The sequence below is a fragment of the Sycon ciliatum genome, chromosome 4, assembly GCF_964019385.1.
Source record: "Sycon ciliatum chromosome 4, ocSycCili1.1, whole genome shotgun sequence".
Classification (NCBI taxonomy): Eukaryota; Metazoa; Porifera; class Calcarea; order Leucosolenida; family Sycettidae; genus Sycon; species Sycon ciliatum.
The window spans coordinates 22,103,286-22,129,166 of NC_088646.1; the positions used below are offsets into that span (position 1 = coordinate 22,103,286).

The window sequence follows — 25,881 nt, forward strand, 5'->3', positions numbered from 1 at the left end:
GTCATGGTCTGGTCCACCACAGAGCTGACTCATTCCTACTGACAGTATGAGTCGTATATGTGATGTGCACACAGAAGCGTTATGGAGTCCTGGACCATAGCCGAGTCAAAAAGTGTTCGCATAAGCCACTTCAAATGAATACAAAAGTCCAAGCAGGTACGAAAAAGAAAAAAAGGTAAAAAATGCGACGCAAGACGAAACTACATTGTAGGGTGCAGATTACCACGCCTGCACAGATGCTTACCCAGACACTTCGGTCGGCAGCGAAGGCACGGAATGCCTGAAGATCGGCTCTGCTCGCCAAGGAAAGTCCAATTTCCTTGTCATAGTCATGCAGAAGCGTTGGAAGTGTATGTCGTGGCCGTCCCCACCAGCCCACTGGACGAGGCTCTGCAAAGTACGCTCCCATGGCCAGCGGTGGTGGCGAGTCGGTCGGGAGCCGGAGGACGTGCCCAAAGAGCCTCCACCTAGCTCTCGCGAGTCTCAGGATGATTCTACCGACAGGAGCCGCCCCAGTACGCTCATAGAGCCTCTCGTTTCGGATCCATTCGGGGAACACAATGCCGACTAGCTCCCGCAGCTGTTTTTGGTGGAAGGCCTCTATGCGGCACAGCTGCTTTCTCATTGGTGCCCATGTTGCGAGCAGCAGAACACAGGACGCACGAAGACATTAAAAAGCCGGAAGCGGAGATCCTCCGAAATTAGCGACCTACCAATCCACAGCGTCCAGAGTTTACCAAAGGCAACAGTTGCTAGTTGCTGTCGTCGTAACATACATATCCTCGGCCTCACCTAGTAATAGGGACCCGGGCTTCTTCGTGAGTCACCACTCTGTTTTTGTCTCATTTTCTATCAACTCCCACTCGAGAAGCTCGTCGGATATGACTGGAAGGATGTTTCTCAGCCTCTCAGTCTCACCACCAGTAGTCACAAAATCCACATCGTCGGCGTAGGCTGTTTCAGTGGGCAATCCCAGGAAGACATCAGCAGGGGGGACGTGACAGGACTAGGAGGAGAGGCCGAACATCGTGAAGCAGTGCACCCTCAAGGTACACAATGAAAAGAACAGGAGGCAACGAGTCTCATTGGAGTGTGCCGCGAAGAGTGGAGAATGACGGGCCCTTGGCGGATGGGAGCACAACCCGCAGCCGGAGGAGGTAGCTGAGTATCTGAATCTCACCTGGTCACAAGTTAGCTGCAAGAACGTTCTGAGATGAACCGTGACCTGCTAATAGAGTCGATACCAAGAATATCCAGCGCACAGCGATAGCCGAGACATCGGGCCCTCTGGGCCTCACGGCCTCAGCCATCGATAAGACCAGATGATGTTTGTGGTGCTTCTGCTGGGGCAGAAACCACTTCGTGTGTGCGCAACAAAGACAACCTCGTTGATCCTCCCGATCCGCAGCATGCACATGACAAAATCTTCCCGAGCGCGTCAGCCTACGGTAAAGCCACGGGCGGTAGGTGAGCGACTAGCTGGGCCCCTTGGTTTGGCAGGCTTTTCTAACGGAATAAGAATGATTATCCATATAAAAATCGCTCTGTGAGCGGTTCTGAAAAACCTTTACTGGTACTGCCCCGTCGTAAAAGTAAGAAATTAGAACTGGCCCATTGTCCCCCCAAATGCGAACTGATCCACCTAAATCGCGAATGACGGGACCCGAACGCAGCAGTAGCACGAGGTCGGGAGGGCACAGGATCACGGCAATTATCATAGGGTAACACCAGTAGTAGCAGTAGAATTTATTATTTTGATAGGGAAGCCTACCGCTAGTACAGTCAGGGCTAGTACTTGTACAGAAACACGTGGGCGCCATCTTGGTTCACGTGACATGTGTCACACCATGCTGTGTACAGGGAATCTTGCCGTACTTCGCGTCGACTCTGGCCTGTTCAAATCCACGCAAGTGAGCCACAGTTCTCTCTAGCAGGCTGAGATTTTGCAGGCACCGAGTTCAGATGTGGGCAAAGGGATTCACCGAAGGATTTTTTGATTTCCGCAATTTAGACTTCAAAATAACACCCTCAAACTCGGTAAACGTGTCCCACCTCTAGGATCGTTTTGGCGAAATTCGCTTCGGTGAAAGTATGGAGCATCTTCTACTGAAAATTTTGAGCCATCGATTGTCAAAATCGGCTGATGTGGAGCTCACTTGTGTCGTTTTGAAGGACGCCGCGCCACGCGACTTGCGCTGGTTCTTTCACAAACGGAAGACACCAGTCAGAACTGCAGACTGTGACAGTGCAGTGCGCACGGCAAGGAAAAGAAGGAGACGTGCATTTTCCATTTGTTGCACTGTGTCCTTTGCTTTTATTGTTCACTGATACCATGTTCGCAAAATCTTGAGCTAGAGAGAAGACTGACTTACAATCTTATTCATCTAGGCTTCAGCGTGATGCACGTATTCCAGACCATAGGAAATATTGGGAAAGGAACCGGGAACCACGAGAATAATTTTTCTGGAGCGAATCCAATTATTACCATGGTTCCTTGTTCTTGAACACCGCGCTCCACCACATCGTCAATGTTTCTGCGAGGTAAGGATTTCAGGACTACTGTCGGTTTGTTCGACCTCGGGGCGATCTGATCTACGTCCAGCTGGCCATGATACTGAGCCGAACTGGCCACTAGTTCGCTTCTTTCTCGACTCGGGATAATCAAGCCGGTCAGAGTGCGATTTCCTACCCTGGATGCGATCCATGGTGCGGACTGAAAATAACTACTGAACACCTCCTTGTACAAGCACTGACATACAAGACCGGTGGTGGATACAAACTGACCACAGGAAACCCTAACTAGCACCCGCTCTGTCAAAGAAAGTCGAAGGGAAGCAGTTCGAACTAGTTCAAGCACCACCAAAAAATAGAAACTAGCCACGGCTGTTCCCACTTGGCCATCTAACAATATGGCGGCTTTTGCGCCGTTTTTGACAAATCCCAACGGTATTTTATAATACGAAGCGAATTATTACATTTTCACATCAAAACCATGACGAACCGAATTTTTGTACTTGCTGACACGCGCGTCAGACGCGTCCTCGATCGCCTCGAAAATATTGTGAGGAAAGAGATTGAGATGAGAACAAAGGAAACAATCTGAATTATTTTGAGAGGAGAGAAAGCTAAAAGAGCTCGATGGAAGGCCGAGAATTTCAGATAGGCCAGCAAACAAGATGCAGAGATACACTAACTTTACTGTGAGGATTTCCTCTTCCTGCTGACTGGACGGAGCGACTCGTGTTGTGGGAGAGTTGCAATCAAATGCGTCTGTGCAACAGACTTGAGGCGCTCCAATTGATTGCGGATGGCCTCGTGGTGTCTCCTTAGCTCGTTGAAGCGGGCGTGAATGCTCTCACTCCCTTGCTCTGCGAGGAGACCAAGACCAACGCCTCGCCGTCGGATGGACGGCACGACATGCACCTCCAACATGTGCAATTTCGGCGTGATGTGGCCGAGCTTTTTGCTGACGACGATATCTCGGCATGCAGTCATAAATGTCTCCACCAAGCCTTCTAGCTTGGATATGGTGGCCTCGTCCACAGGCCTGCAGTGGCTGAAGAGGGCAGTGCACTCGCCATACAGGGACATCAGGTGCTGGTAATCCTCATGAATTCGATTTGCCTCTGGGAGCAGCAGAGCAGCAGCGGCGCACGAGAAGCTACTGCAGATAAATGTGCTGGCGTTATTTCAGTTGTCACTGCTGGCTGAAGAGCTATGTGCACATGGTTGCCCACAAAAGCACCTCCATGGTATGCTTGCCTATCGATTCCATTGCGCTGGAAAACTGGCTCGATGCTTGCTCAACATGGCCCCTCACACTTTTTGTTCTGTTTTATTGCGGCCATTTGGTCGGTGAGTGACTGTCTCCACGCAAGCAATACAGTACGGCGTGCATCACCATTCTTCCACTGGTCTTGTAGGTGTTGTGTCACGCTCTCCACTGTGGCAGCAGGTATCAAGCTGAGAAAAGAGAACAGTGTACTGGACTTGCTGCTGCACTACATGTAGTTGTTGGGTAACTGCAGAAATCTCCTCATCCGTTTTGCTGGCTTCATGCAGTGACGAAAGCTTTTCAAAGCTGCCAGCATCACCAGCTACTGCTGTAGCAGCAATGGCTGCAAGGATGACAGTGGCAGCAGGAACGCCTGCAGGAGCGACAGTGGCTGCAGGAGCAGCTGCAGGGACGGCAGTGGCAGCAAGGACGGCAGTGGCAGCAGGAACGGCTGCAAGGACGGCTGCAGGGACGGCTGCAGGAACGACTGCAGGGACGGCTGCAGGGATGGCAGTGGCAGCAGGAACGACGGCAGTGGCAGCAGAAACAGCGGCGGTGTCTGCTGTAGTAGCAACGGCGGCAGGAACGGCGGTGTCTGCAGTAGCTGTTCTTCTGGCAAGCTCAATGTCGAGGGCTTTGAGCTCAGCCTGAAAAGCAGTCAGCATCCATGGGAAAATACCCAGATCCAGATGAAGAGCCGCGATTACAACATTCTCCTCGGGAATAGGTAAGATCACTGGACGTATGCTGTTGTTGTAGTTCTTTGCATTCTTTAGATTTGAGCCACTGTTCGTGAATCCAGTGAAATCGTTGTACAGAGTTTCTAGTGTTCTGCTGGTAGACTCGGCATCTGGGTTTAGGGCTGGTGGAATGTCCATATACTTCTTCTGACATAGACAGTGTAAGCATGGTCGGTGCCACTGGACCCCGACAAACCATATGCTTTCGTTTGATATTCGTAGTCGCCAAAGAAAAACAATTTGAACGACTTGTTCTTCCATGTTGCTGTTGTTTGCAGATCTCTGACCTCGTCACGATAGACTCCTAGCGCGGTTTCAAGGTTCGATGGCGTGTCTTGTGCCTCGAAGATGCAAATCGGGATAGTGTTGAGGAGTGAATTCGGCCGCTGCACATTCACGATCTGCAGGACAAACTTGAAAGATCCTCCGTCGTGATCACCACCGAGTTTGATCCACAGTGGACGGACCAGTTCGCAAGCAGTTGACAGAACAGGTCGCTTGGCTTTGCCAGTTCTGAAGCACGCAGGGTATGTTGGCAGGCTGGACACTGCGCACCGTTGGTTAACGTTTGGCATATGCATTTCGTGCAAAATACTCTAGAACAGCATGGTGACCGAACACCATTGCTCGGCATGCTGCGGCAGATCATGCATTGTACTGTGGCTGCTGCACTGCTGTCGGCAAATCTTGACATAGTCAAATTGCACTCTGCTTCATAATCAGGTGCAGATATGTCATACGCCTCACTTTCAGGTATATCCATGCTATTGCTAGATGCATAGGGTTTACCGGGTGTTAGCGGCCGTCGTGAGTTCCCTTCGGGAACGGACACGATAATTTACTTTTTACTTTTATTGCTAGATGCACATGCACTGCTACTGCTTGATGTCATTTTTGCTGCATGCTCCGCTTGCTGTTTTTATCCGTTTGCTTGGTCGGCCACCCTTCGATTTTTCTTGAAACTTGGTGCAGACTCTGCGAATCACAGGTTCATGTCTTTTCTAACTAAATGTTACCCTTTGTCCACAACCACCGCCACTGGGATTGAACTTCTCTGTGCTCTGTGATCTCTTCAGCACTGTTTGGCAAAGAGCACAGATATAATTATGTTGGGTGAATGGTAGGGTCGTCATTACAAACATCAATACTGAATACGTTTTTCATCGTTTCAGTGTAGTCAGACACTGGATATCTCGTCTGTTGGGAGCACGCAGTAAATTTTGCGCCTCCAACACGGCATAGATGCTGTAAATGCGCTGCATGGTGCTCCATGTCGTGCGATGCGTCGCAGATGTGCATATCTCTCACTGGAAACAGAGAAAAGTAAAGGCCCATCGTATTTTTGATTTCACCATCGTATTCAAAAGAACTTGCGAAAATATAACGGACAACTACCCGAGGATGCGAGGAAAACCTCGAGTGGTGACTGAATAACTCCAGAAGACGTACCACGAGCGTGATGAAGGTAGCTAACAATATACTGACAGCAATTTCAGTCGATAATTCCACGGCGCCAAAACAGAAAGCAACTTCCTTCTCCTTCGTCCGATCAAGGAATGTTTGGTACCAAAATGTTGCTGTGCGCGTCAGCTTTCCACTCCCGCGGATTTAGTATCAAAAATGTGGGGCTAGCGGCGGTAAATCGCGGAAGAATGATAGCAACTCACCTTAATCTCAACGTAAAAATGATTAATCTTTGATTTTTTGCAAAAATCAGCGGGTACCCCCCGCCATGTTAGATGGCCAAAAATCGCTGGCTGAAACAGCCGTGTAGCACTTGCTCTTGCAGCTAGGTCAAAGATCTGTACTGGCAAGTACACTTTTGCGCAGTCGCGACCTCGCGGCCCCGCATCACGTGCGGGTATCTGATGACGTAGCGTGATTCAAGATGGCCTCTGACGTGTTCCCGTTTTGTGATCCCAAATACCAGCCCTGACAGTACATGGCCTATGGTCCGGACCAACGTCCCCATCTGCATCCACAGGTAGGAACCTCGTGCTACTGGTGCGTTCGGGTCCCGTCATTCGCGATTTAGGTGGATCAGTTCGCATTTGGGGGGACAATGGGCCAGTTCTAATTTCTTACTTTTACGACGGGGCAGTACCAGTAAAGGTTTTTCAGAACCGCTCACAGAGCGATTTTTATATGGATAATTTCAGCTCTTTTTCCGTTCCCTCCCCACCCCAACCCCGAAGGTAAACATGATGACCACGCGCGCGATGTACTGTATGTAGCCATGCGACTGCAATAACACACTGATACATACCAGCCCTCCCCGCCTCGCTACCCCGCACACAGTACAGATACACAAACATGTGTATGCACACGGCACACACACGTGGCCACGCACACATACGCACATGCACACGACACAAACAGGAAATTCTTCATGTATAATGCCATGCAAAGCAGTGGCCACTGTACTTGAGGAAGTCAGTTGTGAAACAAAAATAATTCAACTACAGCGTGTAGACAAGCTGACGGCCAAAGCACAACATAGCAAACATGACATTTGCCCAAGGATTGCAGTTTGCAGACCATGCCATGGAAGCAGCGAATACAGAATGTAATATCATACAAAGTGACAAGCAAGGATGTGGCCATCATACACCAGAAACTTGCAGAAAGTCACATATCCAACAGATAGAGAAGTGAACAGCAATCTGATACAGCCCACACAGGACAAAGCGGACCTGATACTCGTCCCAGGATCGCAAGTGGCAAACCCTTTTCAATGCATAACATGCAGGTGTACGTTAGACGCATGAACATCTGACCGTGTCGCCAGCATACAATGTCATCACATGTTTACCCCACAAGTTACACACATGCACAGTAGAAGCACAATGAAAGCAATAGAAAAGTACGATGTGGTTGCTGAAGCATCTTCACACTTCAAATTCAGACTTCAATGTGGTCGTCACGGGATGATATACCTGCAAGATACAAGTGATGAAGAAAGAAAGCAGAAGGTCGTGAGGTAGGCTATGAGACACCACAAACGGTTCACCTACATGTCTGTTCAGGGCTAGTGCACTCACACGGAGAATTGTCATAATCGAGCATTTCCCAAACTGAGAAGTGCAATGAAATCCACTTGCATGCACAGGAGCAATTTTGCAATATTATGATGCGCAATTCGACACGATCTGCGATGCTGCGTGCGATGTGCCCTGCTGTCATGATAGTGACAGTCACCGCGGTATGTTTTGTCAACGTCGCCCGTGCACTCTTCTGTCAAGTCCAAAGTGCTCACATACTTGGCAATGTTTTTGCAGTGATTAACTTTTATCCTAGTTATGTCACGGGTAACTTTAATGAAGTACCCGCAGGCCGTGTCGATCTGCACATCGTCCACTCTCTCATGTACTTGGCCTGCTTTGTCTGTGTATTCATTTCATGTGCGATCCACAAAATCGACTAGACAGTGGGTGCAATACGCTCTCTACCTGAAGACGTTCTTCTGGCGACATCTCGCCATGTACTTGGCCTGGCTTTGTCTGTGTATCCATTTCATGTTCGATCAACACAATCTCAATGCACTACAGAGACTAGACAGTGGGTGCAATACGCTCTCTATCTGAAGACGTGAACCATTAAATTTTTTGGAAAAGTTATACGTACACCTGAAACGTAATGAAGTACAGGAATAGAGAGAGTGACCTAGTGACTACAATACGCTCTCGACCTGATATAGTGATAACGTGAGTACAAGACACTCTCCACCTGATAACGTGTTAGAAGGTAACATGTCTACAGTCCCACCGTACCCTTCCGACACGACTGTAGACCATTAAATTTTTTTGAGAAGTTATACGTACACCTTAAACGTAATGAAGTACAGGAATAGAGAGAGTGACTACAGTCCATTCAGAAAAAGATGGGCTCTGGCTCTGGCGAGCTCCCGTATTTGGCGATTTTTCGTGATTTCATTGTACACAGTGCAGTGCTGCGAAATTTGAACTTTGAAAAAGAGTCCAAAAAGGGTACCTGAACTGGGGTTCGAACCCCACAATGCACTGTTGCAGGCAGGGTCAAACGGCCTGGATTTTGATGGTTTTTTCCAATTCAATGCTTCTCGGGCAAAACCTGGCCGATATCCTATTCTTGTTATGGCTTGCTTTTTGGACAAATAGACTTCAGAAACATAATTGGAAGAGGATTCCATAGGGGATTGCAGAAAAAAATTCTAAAAAAACTCAAAGTTTGACCCATTTATGGCCAAAAGCTAGAAGTTCATCTTTTTCTGAATGGACTGTACAATACGCTCTCGACCTGATAACGTGAGTACAAGACACTCTCCACCTGATAACGTGTTAGTAGAAGGTAACAGGTCTACAGTCCCACCGTACCCTTCATCATTCCTCATTCACCATCGCGCGATACCCTGGCACACACTGGCAACATACCGTATCAATGGGGTGCCTTACCGTCGTCTAGAGGAGACGTCTTCGCAGCAATATTTTCCCTCCTGCGCATTCAGTCGCCGACGCGACAGCGTTCACGGGGCCGTTCCAGTTGCGGAAGACATTCGATTCATCGGGCCAATTCAGCAACAGGGCCGTGGACACACAGGGGGCAGAGGAGAGACATTGTTAGTGGACAAGAAATATGCAGTGGCAAGTGGCGAGTGCCGCATGGATGTCAAGTTGTCATGCACAATTCAGCTATTACTTACGGTCCAGCTAGTCCTGCCATTGCTCGCTCGTCCTGGTTCCTCCTCGTTCGTCTTCCTGCACGTCTGCACTTCTCCTTCCCCACCGTTGGCTTTGCGGTACGGGGGTGCCGGAAGGAATTCCCACCATGTATCCATGTACATGAAGTCCCACCATGACTCTCCATGCACATGCCCACGGCCACGTCAGCAGTTTGATAGTACCGGAAGGAGTTCCCACGATGTCTCCAAAGGCCTAGAGCGGACGTCTTTGCAGCAATTCTTTTCGCCCTGCGCATTCAGTTCGCCGACGATGTCTCCAAAGGCAAAGGCCTAGAGCCTAGTAGAGGGGACGTCTTTGCAGCAATTCTTTTCACCCTATAGGCCTAGTACCCTGCACATTCACTCCGCCGACACGACAGCGTTTACGGGGCCGTTCCAGGTGCAAAAGGTCCACGTCAGCAGTTCTCAACTATTTCGCGTACGGGATAGTCGCCGCGACAGCGTTTAAGGGGTCGTTCCAGGTGCAAAAGGTATCCATCAATGGCACTTTGCAGTATGGGATACGGAAAAGGGGCCTCCTCGTTCGACTTCATCGACTTCTAATTCTGCAGTTCTCCTTCCCGTCAGGGGTACCAAAAGGGGCCTCCTCGCAGTTGTCCTTGCCGTCAGGTCCACGTCATGCAATTCTCAACTATTTCGCGTACGGGATAGTCGTCTTTGTCGTACGCGACATCGGCGTTTACCGAGTGGCATTGGCACAAAGCAGACCGTTGACGGGGTCACGTGTCAAATAAGTATCAACAACGTGTCGACTACGTGTCGACCACGTGTATAGCGGTACACTCAGCGGTACACTAATTCTCGTGCCATTCTCGTGTCACAAAACTGGAACATCGAGTACCAGTATGGAAAGGCTTCAGACAGGAAGCCTTTCCAATAGCCACTGGTACTGCTCAGAGCCTCTCTTACTTCGGTCACCGGGTTTGTCCCACATACCGTAATCATTCACAGGCCGCCATTGCGGACAGCCTATCATTCTTACAATCAGGGAGTCGTAAAAAGCCCTTTTACTTTTAGTTTTACTGTTTTAGTTTTACCATGTTTACGACTCCCTGTCAAAATGATTGTGTGGACTGTCAAACTAAAGCCAAAGGCTAGCATTCCTATCTCTCACTCAGGGCCGGGACTCAGGCTGAGTACAGTGGATGACCATGGTGACCCATTCTGTTGCTGGAACAAAATATTTTGGTAACCTTTTTATTTCGTCTCGTCAGATGCAGAGTCGTCACCCAAGGAGAAGCCGACAAGTACCAGTAGTTAAGTAAGTAAGTAATAGATAGTTCGTATGCAAGGAGGACTCGGGGGAGTCGGGTTTCAACCGTGGTTTTGCGTGGGACATCAGGCTTTCACAAGGTTAGCGTGTGCCGTGGTCCTGCTATTCCAGAAAAACAAGAGGAATAAACCTCGGCACTCAAACAAGTCCGCGCGCCGGCGCTGGCAAACGACCTATCACTGCACTGGTCGGAGCATAGCAATCGAAGCAAGTGTCGCAGCGCAGCGACCATCGCATAATCATGCTTGCTAGGCTGTTCGCGGTTGTAGCGTCCTGCTGCTGTGTGCAGCAAGCACTGGCGAGAGGCCCAACACCAGCACGGTGTGGTGAGTAAACAACACGAAGATAGTTGTACATGACATTGTACTACAATATTCTGTTATTGATTGCTAGGTTCGAGCCAATAGAGGGTAGTTGTGTAGGCTAGAGACAGAAGGTTCCACTCCTCAATTACTTTGGTTGAGGTACAACACAAACTAGTAGCAGGGACTGGAGTGCTAAAACAGACAGTTTTTTAGCACATTGTACACCTTGCACATAGTCAATGAGCCCACACGATTAACAACCCGGTGGCTGGGTAACCGTATCAGGTTTTGTGTGAGGGATATGGCACATACATGTACATGTATGTGTGGCACTTTTCAGCTTGGCAAAACATGATATCGTTTTGATTATCGTCGAAGCGGACTCCACCGTTCAGTCTTCTGTCTCGTCCAGTGCTAGTAATGCAGGCAGGACCACCTATGTCGGTTCCTGTTACTCCTATTGCAGTACATGTGCAGCAAGTGAAGCCCTGCTTCACGAGAAGAGTCGTTTTCTCTTCGCAATCCCGGCATTGTCCGTAGTCGACTACTTGTAGGTCCATGCAGCCCCAGGAGCTTGTGTCAATGATAAGATTGGAGTTTGTGCAGGGGCGGATCCAGACCCCAAAGCTGAGGGGTGCGAGGATGAAACTTACATATTTTCTTTTGCAGTAGTAAACCAAAGACATAGTATGTTATGTGTGTTACTGTATAATATCATAATTACACATAGCACCAAGATGAGTAGTATGATTAGCACTGATCATCTGTTCCACAGGCTTGCGAACATTCTCGATGAGCTGAAGGAAATTGTCATATTCCAGGGCAGCAAACTTATGGACATGGGACTTGGTATTGTGCATCTGCAACTTGGAAGATGCCTTGCCCCAACTCCGAAAGGGTTCACGATACAGCTGTTCCAGTTTGGAAGAGTTTTTACTCAATGCCTGGAACCTATGGCCAAATATAACGCACCAGATGCAGAACGCACCATCCACTTCCTTGGAGTACGCCAGCCACGGATAAGTTTCAATCCACGAGAGCTGAAAACGTCTTCCAGATGTCGATGGGCAGTCCATGCGGTTCGAAGGCTTCCAAACATTATCTAGGAGCGACTTGATGTCATCATTGCTGGCATTCTCCATCAATCCAGCAAATCGCCCAATGTCAAAAGGCTGATGGCTCTCACAACGACGCTTAGCAGCAGGCTCCATGGTCTCACCAGCTGGTCCACCAGCTGTGTCCGACATCTCCGCTCAGCATGCACGGAAACGGAGTCGGAACAAGCAGTGAGAATTTGAAAGAAGCTAACACGACAACTGAAACATGCAACGTCAAAAGTAAAGAACTTCGAAGTGAGTTTGTTGCCGGTGAAAAAGTAACCGTTAGTTCCAAAAATGTTCTATTCCAAATGTGCAGCCCTGGCGCGTTGACGTGCACAACGAGCAGTTGAGCACGTGTCCAGAACGATCACGTGATTGCACACAAATCATCCGCGGATCCGCGCAGCGAGCCTGGGCCTGGCCTGGCCTGACCTTTTTTTTTTTTTTTTTTTTGGAAAAATCCTGACGGGTTCATTTGCACCCTTCGCATCCCCCTGGATCCGCCCCTGTTGTGCCAATGTCATACGCAGTGTATGTGGATGCTAAGCCTCTTCTTGTACGAGACTCGTATATGAAATGTTGCTGTTTCAATTCTGATTGAATGATGCGCAGTATCTCCGGCCACTTGGGAAGGACGCTGCATAACGTCACAGGTAGGCATGTGCATGGTGTGCGTGGGAGAGACAATCCAGAAAAGTGCTTTTATACCAGCCTTGTTGATGAAAGGGACCACATGGACTAATGCACCACGATACCAGCCACTCATGGTTCATGCAGCTTCGAAAGTTCAGGATTTGGTTTTGATTCCTGCGGTGTGCCCTCCTCAACGGCAGGCAAACATGTTCTGTTAAACGTACGTTCCGCATGGACACGACATCACTGTCATGAATCATGTTCCTTGTTTATATTCATTGTATAGGTTGTTTATATTCATTGTATAGGTTGGCCAATCGGCGAGTTTCAGTGAGGGATTTTCCTTATTCAGCTATGACTCTTCCGAGGAGAGGATAGCTATCAAGAACGAGCTTGTAGAGGGAGACAAGCGTGAGTTCTATGAAGAGATCTTTCTTTTCAAACAGGTGAGTGCTGATGTGAGTATTCGAACGCCACACTTGAATCCCCCATGATCTCATCTCTACCTGCATGCGCAGTACATATATTCAATTCATACACATTTCAAGAAGGGCTGAGGCTTCCTGCAGCTCCATATCTGAAACACCCGAATTCCTTTCAGATACTCATTTCATTTACTGCTATGTATAATTCACTCACTGAAGTACTTTACTAGTGATTATAGCTACTGCCTACACGGCGGTAAGATGGGGTTCAAACCCAGTTGGGTGGTGTACATCTCTGGTCGGTAGACACATGTTTATCATTGAAAGGAGCCGCTGACTTTCTGATGTCACATGATCATCACCATGGCGGTCGCCAAACATGACGCATTCAGGGCTGAGATACCATATTCTGTGCCCTGATGAGCGGGTGGTGGGCAGATATTCGTGATAGTTACAGAAAAAGCTGTAAGTGATTAGGCCACTGCATGCACATCAGAAAGGCAACTCAAACATCCGTACTCGGGCTCGGCCGACGATCTTTCTCATCGGGTGTGGCCATTAACTGGTCTCACCTTTGTACTGATTACTTATTTCATTCTTGACAAGTTCATAATTATGGAAGCTGAATGTTAAGAAAGTAAAAGTGGGGAGGCTTCCTGCAGTTTCATAAACAGTTCAGAGTAGAGAATACACGCATTTCACAATAATCATTCCAACGTTTCGGCAAATTGCCTTCATCAGGTTCATCAGGTTCACAATGGTGTGCAAGCTCCCAAACCAGCATTGATAAAGGCCAACAACCCCTCTGTCAGTAAGAGGGTGTGAGAAGAATATATATAAGAATATATATTACGTCACGTGGAGAGACAGAACGATCACTAGAGACCCGTCTAAAGGAACATAATGGAGAAGCACGTCGAAGGACTCATGACAAGCCCTGGGGTGACCACATGAGAAACAAGCATTCGCGCAGGAGATTGAGACTGCGAGATAGCACCTTTACAGCAGTATGAGTCCTTGCTCGAGAAGGCGACAGAGCTAGCAGGAAATTGAGGGAGGCTGTGGAGATCAGAAATTTGGCTCCAAAGATAAACACTAACGCTGGGTGGTCATTGCTGTGATTTGTATCGCCACTCACTTATTGTCTGATTATCATGACATTCGGTGCTGAATAAAGTGTTTTTGTTTTGTTTTGTTTTTTTAGCTCAGCTGTAGTCCCCTCCACCGATAGTCGATGTTAGCGCTATTAGCTGAACTCTTTTTCGCGCTGCTTACACCCTCTTGCTGACAGGGGGGTTGTTGGCTTTTATCAATGCTGGTTTGGGAGCTTGCACACCATTGAACCTGATGAAGGCAATTTGCCGTTACATTGGAATGATTATTGTGATTTGAGTTGAACTATTGCAGTGTCAATGGAAGAGAGCGTGTAGGCTCTACTCTGAACTGAATGTTAAGTAGCACTAGAAAACAGCATGGAGCAGAAGAAAGTTGTAGTCTCTCAGCAGGAGCCCCCCCCCCCCCCCAACATCTGCTTATCGCTTGGGAGTTCTGCATGATAACGGTACTACACAACACAGTCGACATTAGTTCTGATCTTCGTTTGCAAAATGCACATCTCGTGCATGCAGAAACTCGGGTACAAGATCAACCTCAAGACTAGACAATGCTTCAACTACACTCTGCTTGAGCCATTCCGTCCGATCGAAGTGCCGACAAATGCCACATCTCGCGGAGAGGAATATATCGGCGTGTCGTCCGTGCCGGGAGCCAGCGTTCTTGTGACCCTGTGGAGTGCGGACACTACCATCGGTAAGCCTTTTAGGCTCTCTGATTAGAGACGTGGGCAACGTCATTTCGCTAGCACATACAGTAAAACCTGCCCTAAGCGGACGGACACCCTTGGTGCAGCGGGAACTGTCCTGACTTGACAGGATTCCGCCGCTTTATCCAGGGATGCACATTTGGTCCACGGCACTTTAGTGCATGGAAGTTTGTCCGGGCAATGCAGGAGTCCACTTGGTACAGGGTCCGGTAAACACAAGTTTTCTGTACTCCTGACGACGGTAAAAGCTGTCCCAATTTGCATAGCATTGCTCTTTGCGTAACTTGTTCAATGCATGTATACCTAACCGCCAGTACTTTCGAACATTGCATGTGGCCATACAAAAGCTGGTACTAGTATTTCTTTGCTTTAATACAGATAGGAATTGAGCGTACACACAGAAAATAAATAGATGTGCTTTGGTACCGGTAAGCCTCAGTTACACTCATGCCTCGTTTATTGGGATAATTCGAGATGCGGCATGGCCGGTAAGTATGAAACATCCGTAACTTCGATTGTAAATCAAAATATTGAGTGGGGGCAACAATACGGTATGTGTACTAGTTTTTTTTAAGTATCATACTTTTTGCAATTGGCTTTTAAGTATTAGTCGAAGTCTGAAGAAAATATTCAATAGTTGCTGCTTGGATGATGAGTACGCTATAGCTTGGTGGTAGAGCATTGCTGGGCATAAGCGAGGGTCCCTGAGTTGAGTCCTGGTGGTGACAGTCATTTTGTTCTTCAGACATTCCCGTTTGCAACTCCCTCAAACTAATGGGTAGTGACTGAAAATCCACAGAATTCATTCCAAGGGTGTCCAGGTAGAGAGCTATACAAGGGTGTCCAGGTAGAGAGCTATACAACTTTACAAGGGTGTCCAGGTAGAGAGCTATACAAGGGTGTCCAGGTAGAGAGCTATACAAGGGTGTCCAGGTAGAGAGCTATACAAGGGTGTCCAGGTAGAGAGCTATACAAGGGTGTCCAGGTAGAGAGCTATACAAGGGTGTCCAGGTAGAGAGCTATACAAGGGTGTCCAGGTAGAGAGCTATTGACGTGGCTGTAACTCCGGTGTACGCGTAACGGAAGCATGAGTGCATATTAATGTAGAGTGCTGCTCAATGAAATACCGATCAAGCGAGCCAATGCAACACCGGGAGCCCTAGACATGCGAACACTGGCATGATGGTGAACTGGTGCGCGGCGCACACTTGACTCACGCGATTGGGTTTCGTTGAGCAGCACTGTACGTGCATTGTTACGCGGTGAATATTTCCAGACGGACGATTGTCACAAGAGTGGCATCTGGAAGATGATGGCACCAGCTTTGCCGGTTTGCATTGGTTCTTGACGATGTGAGTGTGCAACTAGCTGTATTGCAACTGTGCTCATGGAAAGAAATAGCAAGGAATGTATTCTTAATTGGGAACTCGTGGCCTGGCACGAGGGAAACATGGATGCAGTGAATGGGATTTTCGGTCTTTGTCCACTTTGTGGTGGGTCTGATCTACTCACCTCCCACCGCTTAGGAGCTGCATCTGCGCCTTGATCCTAGAGGGTGGTGGCGTTCCTGCGGAGGTGGAAAACTCTGCCTTCAGCTGAGTCTCACGCGAACCGTGATTTTTTTTAAATGAGTAAGCCACAGTTCATTGGCTGGATGTAGCGAATGGGATTTTTCAGTCTCTCACCACTTTTGGTGGTGGGTCTGATCTGCACACACCTAACACCCACTTTTGGAGCTGCATCTGCGCCTTGATCTTTAAGGACGGTGGCATTCCTGCGGCTCATCACGGTGAGCTATTATTATGAGTATGCCGCGATAACCTCTACTGAAGAACCTTTTTTTGTATACTCTAGGTGTAGTGCATGTGTCAATTAATCTTATTGTTGTTGTTGTTGTTGATCGGGTGATGGCGGTGGTGATGGTGATGACGATGGATATCGTCTGCTGATGTTGGATGCTTGCACTGCTCCAGGTCGCTATAGTGGCAGCTGGACTGCAGTGGACTGCATCCCTGTGATGGACTCCTATGTCAGCGCTACCAAGGGCTTCATACACAGGACGTGAGTATCCTCTGCCACAGATGCAAACACATTGCAGTCATTGCCCGTGACGCACCGATCAGATTGAAGTGTACAGTAATATCAGAAAGACACACTTGAAACTATTGTACTAATACCAACGCGTTTTCAACGCCACCCTCACTTGTACAGTTCTAAAGCCACTGTCACCCGTTGTTTGACTCAGAGGTACCACTACAGCCGGGCTATGGCTTCACGTATATTATAGCTGCGTTACCAGTTTTCACAGCTTGTCAGGGGAGCTATTGGAAATGGAAGATTCCGCGAGCCTTTGGTTGGGCTGAAACAAAACTTCAATTTGAGTGTTTGAACGTTCTTGATGTTAACGAACGAACAAACACACATTCTCTAACATTCACCTTGCACACGTGTGCTCAAAGCACGAACCGATATAGGCAAAAAACAGTGGCATTTTTGAACACATCTTTCGTGCAACACTCAGATATTGAGCCAATAATAACATTTAATGTAATAGGAAAGGGACAGATGGATATGAGTTATGAGCAATCCGCTGGCAGCCAGGTCAAAATAGTAGGGGGTGGGGGTGGCAGGGGAAACAGTTACCCCCGGGCCGTAATCCTTTTTTCCCATTTTCCAAAATGTCTTGCCATGCAAATGCAACAACGTACGGGGGAGAACTCTCGACTTCACCCCAGATAAGTGTACCTTTATGACCCCTCTGTTAGTGACTATTGATTGCATTTTCGTTGAGTTCCCTGAAAAACACAAAAATCGGCGAGTTGGGGGGGGGGGGGGGGGGAGGGGGCTGCACACCCTACTTTCCTTTGGCTAGAACCCTGAGTAACGTCCACCACAGTAACTACACGTAGATAATGTACAGTGCAACAACCAGGCATAAAACTGACAGAGTACTAAGACGATCATGACGTCAGGCGAAATTACTGGTCAGTCGGCAACACGCATTTTTTCACAAAAATTTGCGTTTCACCTGCTGGGAGAGTATGCGTGTACTCGAGTCTCATCCTGAGCACGTTTTTTCTTCTTTTTTCAGCTCCAATAGCTGTATTTTTCATTGCAAAGCCGTCCTCGATTGTTGTGTTCGTTGTTCAAACGAAGTGGACATTCAATCATGAAGGCAGAGGACATAGGAGCCTGATTGGAGTTTCTCGTGGCATTGGACGGCCACACAGAGACACTTTGAGATTTTCTGAATATAAAAATAATACTGTACGCACGATGCTGAGATCAATTTGTGCGATATCAAATTGTTTGTGATCTACCACATCAAGCAGAACGGGATCCAAACACAAGCTTACCGACGGTTAAGCTGCCGACCTGACTGGACAAATGATCCCTGGCTTCACCAGACGCCAGAAGTCGGACACCATGTCCTTTGCCGCGACGTCCATCTCCAAAAAGAACTCCATCTTCGTCGTGGAAAGGCTTGAAATACCTCAATATTCAACCGAGATTCGCGGTCTCACCCTTTCTCAGATAGAATCATTTTTTGTTGTAGCAGTTGCAGGGCAGATCCCCGCCACTACTTCAATAGGGGATCGCTTCACAGCATGTCTGGAACAAGCCATATCGAGGTTGCAAGCCACCCCTCTCAGCAAGAAATTCGAAATTCCAATGGTTGAAGATATATTATAAAGAGAATTTCAGAAAGTCTGGTTCGCGGTCCAGTAGTAGGCATGGAACCACAGGGGTTGATGTCATAGCTGACACACAGAGTCACACACACAGCAGATTCGTGTGCACAGATACTAAATTAGTGGACGTCGTCATCTTCTTCCCGCTGGTCTCAAATGTACAATGACGTGCTATTTCGCCTGACGGATCAAAAGGGGGAAGGTGAACGCAACAAAAATGAGTACAAGCCAAGTCTAACGGTAACAAAGAATGTCGACTGTTACTGGACAATGATAAGACCAGTAAGATACCGTATTTTCCAGGGTGTTGGCCACACCGGAGTCTAAGCCGTACCCCCCTTTCGGGCCAAACATTCGTATTTCTGTTGACATTCAGTGTATAAGCCGCATGCCAGATATTTGACTTGATAGGTATTTGTAGGTGCAAGACGTTACCAGTGGCTTGGAAGCAAAAGTTGCCTAGTTTGTCCTTCATTCAGAACTGACAATGATGATGTGGAGGCTTCGTGCTAGTGCAATGATGGATTGCAGTACACGAAATGTTGCTGAATGACACAATAAATGCAATATGTATGTAGTGCTGTAGCGCTGGTCGATTCACGTCCAGCATTCGGAGTCTAAACCGCAGGGACAATTTTTGAGTTTTTATGCGTTTTAAAGTGCAGGTAACAGCCCAGAAAATACGTACAAAGCGGTCCAACTACAACTACAACTCGAAGCAGCGCACCACCCAACTTGGGTAGCTCTGAAATATTGAAGATGGGAAGGGGAAGCTTTGCAAAAACGAATTGTACAAAGCCGGACGCCAATATCCTACAATGGTCCTCATGCATTGCAATACTATAGATTACTAGTAGTTGTTTACAAAGTAATTACTCGAAGTAGTTTCACACGACGTGTGTTTCGCCGTATGGTTTGTGACGGCTCACCAGGTGGGCAATATGAAACTCAGATGTTGAATTAGCGCTTTGGAGTCTCCGAGATGTGTTGGAGCTAGGCATTTCCCAAATCGGCCGAAAAAATTGCCAAAAACAGTAGTTTTGAAGAAATCACCGATCTTTTTGCCAAATACCCAATTTTCCCACTGAATTCGCCGAAAATCGATGTTTTGGTGCCTCGACAGCATGCAAATACAATTTTGTAGCCATTTTCTGCGAAAGGTGACTGCGACTTTAGGCGTTTCCGAAAATGGGCAGCAGAAAAAGACGCCGAAATCAATGGCTGTCAAGAAACCGCGGATAATTGAGCCGAATTTACAAATGTTGCACTGAATTCGTCTAAAAAGGGTTGTTTCAGTACCTCTGCAGCGTGCAAGTAAATTTACGTCTATACTGCTAAAGAGGACTTGAAGTACTGCTTTGAGCCGAATTCTGAATTTGGGGATCATAACCATGATAACATGGCCGAATTTGGACATTCTCCTAGCCGATCGAAAAGCCGATTAGGCGAAGTTGGAGCTACTGTAGGTGTCAGCTAACGTTGGCTATCCAGTCATTTGACCTTAGATATAGAGCACCTTCGGTTATATGCTACTTCGAAGTAGTAGTACAGGTTTTTATTGCTCCCCCCCCCCTCCCCCCCCCCCCCCCCCCCGGTTATGTTATGCTGTAGTTTCACTATAGAGTGGTTTCACATCTATCACATGACCATATGGGACGGCCATGTTGGTTTCAACTCTACTTAACTCCTGCATCTATGGGTCACGTGATGTCGGCCATGTTGGTTCCACTGTCCACATGCCATGATGACTTTCTATACAAATTTAGTCACATGACAACGATGTGAAACCACTCTATATACTAGCAAGAGTACATAAACCAGTATGACATTGTACTCTTGATACTAGTAGTTGGCCATTAGTACTGCTTTCGTACGTGACTGTGCAGTCGTGATCTGCATTGTGGATTAGGATTTGTGGGCAACTACACGTACATGAAGATATCTGTGACGGTGTGTGTGTATGGGTATAAAAAAAGAGTAAATTATCGACCCTTCGGGAATAGACACGATCTTATCGTGTCTATTCCCGAAGGGAACTCACGACGGCCGCTAACACCCGGTAAACCCTATGGGTATATGTGTGTGGTGCGCATGCGTGTGTTCCTTTGCATCAGGTTCTATGATGTTGTCATTGGGATTCCCAATCCAGATGTATTCGTTCCGCCGGGAGAATGTTTTCAATAGTCCGTGGCAGAGATTGTATAATTACCGTCATTGGGATTCCCAATCCAGATGTATTCGTTCCGCCGGGAGAATGTTTTCAATAGTCCGTGGCAGAGATTGTATAATTACCGTCCGACTTACAAAATTGATTGCATCGAAGTGACAATCAGACTAATCATGCATATCCCCGGCCGCACGCTGTGCAATGTTGAGCAATAAACCTTTGAGCTAGCTACGAAAATCCTAGCCATAGCACTAGAGTCTATACCTAGCGTCTTCTTCGTCTTCTTCGTCACGGTCATCCTAGCCCCGCTCTCTAATAATCTACTACATGTAGTACACTGAGATTGTACTGCAGTGAAACCTGTCTAAGACGACCACTCAAGGGACCTTCAAAATGTGGTCTCTGTTACCAGGTGGTCTCCTTATCCAGGGTCACTTGACTTGAAATAGCGTCCATTGATCCTGGTTTCAGTGGTCTTCTTGGACAGGTGGCCGCCTTATCCGAGTGGTCGCCTTATCCGAGTGGTCACCTTATCCGAGTGGTCACCTTATCCGAGTGGTCACCTTATCCGAGTGGTCACCTTATCAGGTTCTACTGTAATGATTTACTACCAAGAGTACTGGGAGCTTATAGTCATGTACTTGTTCCTGCTAAACGTGTTTTCTCATAAGTTGAACGCACAAATCATGCAATGATGAGATGAAATTATGAATGCAGGGAGAGCAAAGAGAACAGCAACATTGATTGATAAAAATGTGGATTGCAACAGCTTGACGTGTAAAAAACTATAAGCTGTGATCGTGTTGTAAAAAAAAAAGTACCACTGAAGTAAGTTGAGGAGCCTAGCCTAGGCGCCTAGCCCATCATGCATCAACTCAAAATGATCAAGCAAATACATTCGCATATCGGCGGGCCACCACTTCGCCCATAGTAAGGGCCATACCGGTATATCCTTAGTAACGACTTACCGGTACGTAACTCGTTAGTTCACATGTGAGTCAGGGGAGAGGGGAAAAGTCTTTCAACAAGCGGGCGCGCGGGCGTGTAAAGGCCCTATGACCCCATAAACCGCATCCTTGTTACCCACACGTACACGTACACCGAGCAACTAACTTGTACGTAGACTCTACCAGGGAGTCGTCAAAGACTGACGACTCCCTGGACTCTACCCAGTTCACTGTGGGTGTCGGCACAGTTGTAAAGATAGTGCCAGTGGTACTCGCCCGCATCACACCGCGATTGAGAGAGCAAAATCGGCTATGCGTTGGTCGTGATCGTGTTGTAGTCGAGTAAAAGAGTGCCGCCTTGTAGAGGAGACGGCTCGATACCGGGACGTTTTGACAGCCAAATTTGTATAGACCCAAACCGATCATCAGCGTTGATTTTTCACTCGAAATATGTTTGTGGAAGGAAACTGGCATGTTGAAGTTTGCTCTGGGGCCAGAGTCAATCGAACTGAGCCACTCCTTTGTGTTGACCCATTGCCTCCAAGTTGCCCAATTTTTCGCTTCAAAAAAGTTCAAATCAGAGGTGGCTCCAAACCGGACACGTTTTAGAGTGCACGTCAAATTCACTCTGGGTCTGAAATTAGGTAATTGCTATCGCTCCACGACGGCCAGTATAGAGTAACAATAAGCCTTGTGTGTGCTTCCATTAGTTTTGATTTGTATGCGGTGCTTTATTGGCGAGAGGCGAGCCGCTGTTTACCTGCGACAAGAAGTTGATTTTTCGAAAGTCGTAAAACTCAAGTCGCAGTGCGAAGCAACACGTCAAAAACTCACCTGCTTGATATGGCGCTTCTGGTCATCGCAGAGCCATGAAATTTTGGCTCGGAGTATAACACATAGTAGTCTCACTGTGACATATGTTTTCTAATCAAAATACCAAGAGAGAAAGTGAGTATTGAGTCCGTTCCGGTTTGCAACCGGTGTCCTATTTGAAACCGTCCCCTCTACCAGTGTACTGCATTGCTGCGGCAGTCCACGCCGGGTCCGTGTCATTCGAGAGGCCAAGACTCGCGAGAGCTTCGTGTGGAAGCCCGCAAATCGTTGGTCTGAGACTGAGTCCCTACACTACAAGTACCAACACTGAACAGTACAAGTCTACAGTACAAGTCATGTAGATCTACATGACATACAGTCTACACTAACCAGCTGCATGTCCTTGCCACCGTGCTAGCTTCTTCTACGAGATCTACATCAGTACATGACTGTATTATTATTAATATTATTATAATCCTTGCTTGGCTTGTAACATGTGCTGTCAAAATCGAAATACCATGAGTCTGATGACTGCCGCAGTACTAGTAGTACAGATTCTACTGGCAGCTTGAACTTTGAAGCCTCTCTTTGGTGTTCATTGATTCGGACGATCATTGATCTTCTGTACTGCCTCCTTCCAGCATGCAACGTTCTGCATCACCAGAGTACGAGCCGCTCGGAGGCCTTGACAACACTACTCCCATTGACAAGCTGCGTCTCAACATCGCAGTTGGAGGAGCTGAAATCACGCTCCAAGGTCAAAAATCTTGCCAGGACGCGGTATACCAGGCGCTCATTAGCAATGGCAAGGATTACATATGCCGGCTGGAAGAAGCGGCGCGATTTGAAAAGCTGCTGATCCCGGCGGTATGTTCCGGCGACTCTGGGAACCTAGACATTGCTCTGAGACTGGAGCCTCACTCGAGCTCAGACTGGACAAGCGCTGGCGCAGGCCGCAGCGTATTTAGGAAAGGGATAGTCAATCAACAATGCCGAAGGCGTGGAATATTCCTCCTGCACTACGCTGTCCTCGCCAGAAAAGAAGAGTGTGTGCGGGTTCTGCTACAGAATGGTGCATGTGTGGATGCTGAGAGTCAACGTGCACGTCGCTTTTCCTACTGGATCACGAAGGATCCGATAGGGAGGATTGCGGCGCGCGTCACACCACTGTGGTTGGCCATAGCACTGAAAGAGTACGACATTGCACGTCTGTTGCTGCAGTTCGATGCGCAGGTTGTACCCGCTTTTGTTACTATGCCTGTACAGGTCCTGGTGTGCGCGTGGGAACTGGCTTTCGATGATTCCGCAGCGCTGGAAGTAATTCACTTCAGTGGTCGCCACTACGTCCCATTCTTGTTGGTGGCCCGTGTACTGAAAGGAGCTCAGGACATTTCGAACGGCTCACTCATGAGATTATTGGAAGTTGGTGGTGGTCCGTCTTGGTCGGATTTTGAAGTCCAGTCTTCGATAATGACATTGAGCGTACCTGTACAAGTAGCAGGGTCAGACACTGCAGCGAAGAGAGTACTTGAGTTGATGCCCTGCAGAACGTTTGAAGACATAGCCTGTAAAAGCATGGCTGTTCGATGTCTTCTACTAATGTTCCTTGATCAGGTCCGCCACACACGGTGGCAAACGTTCGATCTAGACCTTCTGACCGTGCTGATCCGTGAAGGTGCTTGCCTCACAGGCTATGCTGGCAAAGCTCAGGAGATTGCAATATCTGCTGCCGCGAAAGCCGTGCACTTCGACAGCTATCACAAACATGCATCAACAACTCCGGACATTAATCGGAGAAAGCTGCCTTCCACTTTCTCCACCCTGGCCCCCCGAAATGGCCATCCGTCCTGCGAAGTGTGTCGGATGTATTTATGTCCAATCTGTGTGTCGCACCTGCAGAACCCAGGCAAGCTCTACACTCTTCCACGGCTTTTGCCAGTTGTTGACTGCTACTGTGGCGTCGGAGGCGATGCTGACGACGAGTCCTTCCTGGCGCTTCTGGCATTGACGGACGTGCCGTGGTTGACGTCTGCGGCTGACATTCCCTACTATGGTCGTGTGCTGCACGACGGGCCAACGTGCTTTCACGCGCCCCTGACCGATGCTCAGCGCCGCGTGACCCTGCGCATGTGTACGCTTGGCAGTGCGGCCGCACCCACTCTCAAGTCGTTGTGCCGCCAATCACTGGTTCAACTGCGGCCATGCAGGAACGGGCTTGTCCAGTTTGTGAGCGTTCTGCCCGTGTCTGATCTCCTGAAGGCGTATTTGCTTAGCCTAAAGAATTAGACGGCTCGCCCTAGCTCGAATCTAAACTTCAATTGTTGCTGAACCGATGCAGCAGCAGTGACCACGAGTCTTATCAAGTTTTCCACTTGTAACTTTGCTAGTACTGGCTTATCCGGGGAATCCTCAAACTGTGATATGCATTTTAAAGAACTCAGATGGCGAGCCAAGGAAAAAAGGCAAAAAAATGAAGGCATTTTTTGGCATAATCATGTCCTTTTTGAGAAAGAGCATGAAATGGCATCCGAAAACAAGGGCAGATGCCAAATGAGGCTGTTACATGTATGTACACCTGATATCAGTGAAGGACCATACATACTAGTAGTGCTTCTTGTCGATTTGGAATAATAATTTAGCAGCCACTGTAGGACATCTCCCAAAAGTTCAGCGTTTGCTTGTGAATTTGTATCCCTCTTGCATATTCTTGTCTTTTACTTCCACAAAGCTCCCAGTCCACATCATGACAATGGTCTGAGTCCTTTTTTCATGACGATTATCTCGTTCTTTTGGTCTTTTTGGTGAAGCATATAAAAGCATAATTGGCTTGTTTTCTCGAGCATCCTGCGAGCATCCGCTAAAGCATAAGCGGGTCATTTTCCGAGCATAATCTGCTTACTAAAGTTACCCCTACTCAATACACAGGGTTTCGGGGAATTCACTCCTCGTCAGTTGAGCTTGACTGGTAGGTAGCCCTTGGCGGATTATGCCGGCATAATATTTGGCATAATCTTGGGATTTCGTCAAAAAATTATGCTCCGGCATAATATACGGATTCCAACGTGTAAGGTCGGCATAATCTTTCGGTTTAGACAAAAATTATGCTTAGGGGCATAATACAGCTTTGTCAGAACGCCTGCAGATGTTTTTATTTTAAATACCCCAGTTACGACTCCTTGTCATAGCCCTTGCAAGCTTGGCAGATTATGCCGGCATAATATTTGGCATAATCTTGGGATTTCGTCAAAAAATTATGCTCCGGCTAGTCCTTTCCCAAAGATGCCAAAATATTTCGCAACTTATGCTTTTCGCAACCATGCCAAAACAAGTGAAAGTTGCTGAAATCATATCCATATTTTCAGAAAAAGCACAATAGTTGCTAGTATCGCAACTCAAAATGAGCGAGTTCCTGTGCATAATGATGCCAAAAAAAAAAAACCAATAAAGGAGCGGAAATGGAAAACACAACTGC

General features: G+C 47.7%; 1 protein-coding gene and 2 long non-coding RNA genes across 4 annotated transcripts; 2 read left to right on the forward strand and 1 right to left on the reverse strand.

Annotated features, from left to right (window-relative positions):
- The first annotated feature begins 2,889 nt into the window (after positions 1 to 2,889).
- Positions 2,890 to 4,918, forward strand: LOC135815044 (uncharacterized). Its single transcript, XR_010553252.1, has 2 exons — positions 2,890 to 4,502; positions 4,794 to 4,918. It is a non-coding gene; the product is annotated as an uncharacterized LOC135815044 (long non-coding RNA).
- Positions 4,919 to 6,907: 1,989 nt separating this feature from the next.
- Positions 6,908 to 9,763, reverse strand: LOC135813660 (uncharacterized). The gene is made up of 2 exons (XR_010553075.1): positions 8,946 to 9,763; positions 6,908 to 7,451 (listed from the first exon to the last, which is right to left on the reverse strand). It is a non-coding gene; the product is annotated as an uncharacterized LOC135813660 (long non-coding RNA).
- A 714-nt stretch (positions 9,764 to 10,477) lies between these two features.
- On the forward strand, positions 10,478 to 21,022 carry LOC135815045 (mammalian ependymin-related protein 1-like). 2 transcript variants are annotated; one of them, XM_065328271.1, is made up of 7 exons: positions 10,478 to 10,831; positions 12,523 to 12,563; positions 12,852 to 12,989; positions 14,597 to 14,777; positions 16,764 to 16,851; positions 20,597 to 20,609; positions 20,693 to 21,022. In XM_065328271.1, the coding sequence occupies exons 1-7, from the start codon at positions 10,747 to 10,749 to the stop codon at positions 20,747 to 20,749; spliced, it is 603 nt and encodes a 200-aa protein (XP_065184343.1). In that variant the 5' UTR covers positions 10,478 to 10,746; the 3' UTR covers positions 20,750 to 21,022. The 2 variants fall into 2 exon arrangements, with proteins under 2 accessions (XP_065184343.1, XP_065184342.1); XM_065328270.1 differs by having other exon boundaries at positions 10,479 to 10,831; positions 20,597 to 21,022.
- Positions 21,023 to 25,881: the final 4,859 nt, after the last annotated feature.